The 5000-nt window shown below is 43.8% G+C and overlaps 1 protein-coding gene across 1 annotated transcript in view; it reads right to left on the bottom strand.

The window, feature by feature from the left end:
- The window catches only part of LOC115225503 (epidermal growth factor-like protein 6), a 30901-nt gene that overhangs the window by 7044 nt on the left and 18857 nt on the right, over positions 1 to 5000 (bottom strand). Inside the window, exons 2-4 of the mRNA XM_036513926.1 lie at positions 4487 to 4998; positions 871 to 963; positions 274 to 350 (exon numbers count right to left, since the gene is read on the bottom strand). Coding sequence (XP_036369819.1) covers positions 274 to 350; positions 871 to 963; positions 4487 to 4998 — 682 coding nt within the window. The remainder of the gene's footprint in view (positions 1 to 273; positions 351 to 870; positions 964 to 4486; positions 4999 to 5000) is intronic.

Below are 5000 nucleotides of genomic sequence, written 5' to 3'. Positions count from 1 at the left end.
TACATACATCAAAATGCACTCCATCTGATCAAATATGGTGGAAAGAAGACGAGACGACACGACGCTCATTTGCATATATTACAATATAAAACAGGAAAAATAAAATGGAAGAAATAGCGATGTCTTTCTTCAAAGGATTGTGATACGAAAGAAAAAGGAAATTTGAAACGAGACCATTGGATGTCATATTTGGATATAAAATAGAAAATATCAAGAAAATATTAGGCCTTATCTACACATAACATCCGGAGAGAACTGAACACATGTTCTTACCTCTGCACCTTCCAGGCGTGCCGGTCCATCCTCTGCAGCATCTGCGACAGGTTGTAAGGATTCTCCTGGAAGCTGTACTGTTAAATGAGAGAAGGATAGAATAAAAGGATATATAACCAGAAGGATATATAACACAATGATGGTAAGTTCAGACAACCACACAAACACATACATACACACATACAAGTTACACTTTCAGAATATACGACTGTGTAGTCTGAAAATGCGATTATCCTAAATAAAGTGCTTTTCACATTGAAGGCTCTGATGAAGCTAGAGCATGATATCCTGGTACTCAACTAATCCTCCACCACAACCTACATCAGAAACAGCTGTTAGCCAATGAAGTGCGTTACATAACCTTTGTTTTTGCCGGTGCCATTTCTTTGCTTTCTCTTACCATTTTACACTTATCTACAATTGAATTCTGGATCACACCTAGATTGAGTTCTACACCATATTGTTATTTTCGCTATGCCCAAGCGAAATATTAAGATATTAATGTGCGAGGGTAATGAATACTTTGTCATCGGTGGATGCCGTAATATTGAAAGTTTACTCTGTATAGAAAATCCGGAAAGGTGGCTTCGTATTTACCGGTATTTTGTACACCGTCTCAAAAACCAGCACCAGCTTCTTCGGGCCCTTTTGTAGGTCACGGTTTTATAACATCTCACTCGACATATTCCCCTGGAAAAAAAGAAAGAAGGAATATATAAGTGTGTGTGTGTGTATAAATATATATACATATACATATAAACGCATATAACACTATAAAAATAAAATCCCTTGAAGGAATGGGTGGGGGGTTCCAGAGATATAAAAAGACGAATATACAAAGAACTGACTTGCGATCGCCTTGGAAACAAGGCCACTACTCAACGACATTAGATCACTAAGTGTCGATGTAATCGCCATCAGTGAAACTAGACTTTCCGACCGACATGCTTTCTTGCCATCTTTCGCGGGATACGAGAAGTATTTATCTCCATGTCAACCGGGAATCGGAGGTTGAACGGCGGCGTTGATCCGTAGGGGCATGGATCTCAACATAAGGACTATCTTCCTGGATCCAGAAGGAGAGATGATGGTCCTGGATGCGAATTGTAGTGACGGGGGTACTTACAGACAGGTACCTGTTTATACTCCGATAGAAGCAGGGAAGCCGTATATCTTCAGACATCGAGAGGTATTCCTAGGAATGCCTCGAAATTTAGAGTTAGTGGGCAACTGGTACGGTGCCTTAGAGATACAATTGGACTGTGTGGGTCTAGCGAATAGAAAGCGGATGGTAAAAGCCTGTATGGGGTCAACCAGGTCGTATTTTGATGAGGAACGGGGTTCTATAGGCAAGTAGATTAACGTTAGTAGAAGTTGTTAACCTAGATAGGCTTAGAAGGCAGGGATCCGGTTACTGGAGGCTGAAAGCGTTGCTCCCAAAGTGCCAATCCAACAGAGACCGAATTAGACAATTAACTAAGATGGCGTTGATGGGGCTAATCGTCAACAACAAATGATGGTTGGCGTTAGGTAGGTTTATTAAAGCATTAGTGGTAGAGATGGATAAAACAGAAGGGAATTTAGTCAGTAACTTCGAAATGGCGCTTTGGAAGAACATTGCAGCTGACCTGCTTGCTGCAAGATTAGCTCTGGACCATTTGCTCAAAGATAAACACGAAGGTTGCCTTGTCAGATCTAAGGTGCACTCTGTAAGAGAAGAGGGAAGGAAAGCCCCATAATGGGGGTCGAATGACAGACGCACAACGTCAAAGCAAAGTCACTATTCAGTCTTTGGTGGACCAAAATGGGCGCAAGGAACTCCAACCGGAGAAGATGTGTGAGGTATTTCAAGATCCCTTTGGCAAATGTGTGGAACGTAAAGATATCCAGAACGTAGGATGAACAAACGGATTAAGTCGATTATATCGATCCCAGTGTGTTACTGGTACTTATTTAATCGATCCCGAAAAGATGAAAGGCAAAGTCGACCTCGGCGGAATTTGAACTCACAACGTAACGGCTGTCGAAATACCGCTAAGCATTTCTCCCGTCGTGCTAACGATCCGCCTTTGTTTGACAGCCTTCTAGTAGATCTGCCAGAACTGCTACCGTAACTGGTACCAGAACAGGCCATTTCCCAATTCTGTGAGTCTAGGAGCGGTGGCACTGCTAAAAATGGACCCAAACAAGGGAGATGAAATAGAAAACTAGGTTCATAACGCTGCTGAACACAGACATCAAACTTTCGAGCAGGCTGTTAGCAAAGGGGTCGGCGCTTATCATCGAAGAACTGCTCCCACTTGGAGGACGGATTCGGATTTCAGCTAAGTTATTGGTAAGGATCAGCCCGCTGCTTTCTTCCAACCGGGAGGGACAGGCATCTTTGCTTAGTCTAGTGGCCATAGCGAAAGAGGTTGCCTGGTGGACCTTGCTGAAAGGGCTGAAGACAGACACTTTCCTCTTTACCCAGAATCTCAAAGTGAGGGTAAAGAGGGAAGTGCTGCCACCTAGCAATTTTGTTAAAAGATGGGTGAATGTAGCTCGAATGGCCCTAGTGAATGGTCTTTCTAGAAGTACGCGCCTGTACATTAAGGGCACATGAAGTGAAGAGAGCATACACCCTAGATGTCAGAGTGATCGTTGTTTTTGTGGGGTTTCAATGAGCAGCCCCTTTTGTGTAAACCCTTAGTGGCGAAAAAAGAAATTATTATTATTGAGTGAGAGAGCAGTGCATGCCATCAAAGTGACACCGTGGTAAAATATACGAAGCTCAGTATACCCATCATGACTACCCGTCTGATAAGGGTACCCCAGGCACATGCATCACAACCATATGTGCGGGACATGGTGATCTCATATCAAGATAAATAGCGCATGATCTTGCAGGTGGGGACCAGTTAGAATTTTCTTCTGGTCGAGAAGCCCATCCCACTCCAAAGTTCACTGAATAAGGGTTGTTTAAGGATGTTGAATAAGGGTTGTTTAAGCTATATTTGACCCGTCGCTCCGTTCTGATTTCGAATTCCCCAAAGTGCACTTTGCTTTCTTCCTTTCAACGTCGAGAAAATAACAGACTAGGCTCTATGTAATCGACTCGCCCTCACCTCACCCCAAGCTGCTCTTGTGGCAGAAATTTGAAATCACACTAATTATCATTATTATTTGAAACAGTTTTATTTGGGCCCCTTCAGGTTCGTCGCTCCGTTACAGGAATCTGGCTTGTTGAAGATTGGCGCAACAGAACCAGAATATATCCAGAAAGTTGGTGGAACATCCCAATAGAATCAGCAAACAGGATTAAATACAGCGGACCCTATATTGATGCAAGGATCAGGAAAACAAGTCAAGTACTTTTAGGAGAGATCGTCTGCCCAGTCGTATGTCAATATCTCATCGTATTAAAGAAGCGAGCTGGCAGAAACGTTAGCACGCCGGGCGAGATGCTTAGCGGTATTTCGTCTGCCGTTACGTTCAGAGTTCAAATTCCGCCGAGGTCGACTTTGCCTTTCATCCTTTCGCGGTCAATAAATTAAGTGCCAGTTACACACTGGGGTCGATAAAATCGACTTAATCCCTTTGTCTGTTCTTGTTTGTCCTCTCTGTGTTTAGCTCCTTGTGAGTAGTAAAGAAATAGGTATTTCGTCTGCCGTTAGGTTCTGAGTTCAAATTACGCCGAGGTCGACTTTGCCTTTCTTCCTTTCGGAGTCGATTAAATATGTACCAGTTACGCACTAGGGTCGATATAATCGACTGGCCCCCTCCCTCCAAATTTCGGGCCTTGTGCCTCAAGTAGAAAAGAATATCTCATCATATATTAAAGAAAAAGAGGGATCTATGGAGAACTGTTTGAAAAAATACAGTTATGATATACAGGCTATGGGTTTTCATTTCTACCTACTGACAGAGATGCACTGGGCTAAGTAAAAACAGATCGACATAAAAACTACAAATGCTGGGGTAATTCAGGTACCCTGAGTCCCTTCTGTTGCAATCGTTAGGGCCAAGCCCCACCTCACCCATTGCTTCCCACATATGCCAGGGGCCCTGAACAGAGCTACGGGCTCAACTCCTCTCTTTTCACTAAAACACTTAAAACATTCACACGAAGATAGACACGGTCCGATTATTTAATAAGAAAAAAGTAAAAAACCACAAGAAGCCCCGAAGAGGAAAGTGGCGATGTGAAACCGGGTGGAATGAAGCATTAACTTACCGAGAACTGGACACAGCAAGGCTTTCTCCTTCGGTTGTTGAGTTTCCAGAATCAAGCGTTTCGCTAGAAACCGACGTTCCATTATTCAGTAAGAGACTCTCAGTCGCTGCTTCATCTTCACTCTCGGAATCTGCTTCATCCGCTGACTCCTCTTCGTCCACTGACTCGTCGTCACCCACTGATAGTCCTCCATCGTTTGAGTCTTCATCCGCTGACTCGCCTTCATCCACTGACTCGTCTCCCACCACTGACTCGTCGTCGTCCACCCATAGTCCTCCATTATTTGAGTCTTCACCCTCTGACTCGTCTTCATCCACTGACTTCTCTCCATCCACTAACTCGTCTTCACCGTCCTCTGACGACGCGTCATCCACCGGGACTCCGTCCTCTTCTGATTCCTCTCCACCCTCTAACAATCCTTCGTCATCTGATTCTGCTCCACTCTCTTCTGGCTCTTCATTATCCGATGAAACATCATTTACCGACGGGTCTTTGTCCCCTAATGTGACATTCT

The sequence above is a fragment of the Octopus sinensis genome, linkage group LG27, assembly GCF_006345805.1.
Source record: "Octopus sinensis linkage group LG27, ASM634580v1, whole genome shotgun sequence".
Lineage (NCBI taxonomy): Eukaryota > Metazoa > Mollusca > Cephalopoda > Octopoda > Octopodidae > Octopus > Octopus sinensis.
The sequence above is the reverse complement of the archived record's forward strand: the minus strand, read 5'-3'. Positions and strand labels throughout refer to the sequence as shown.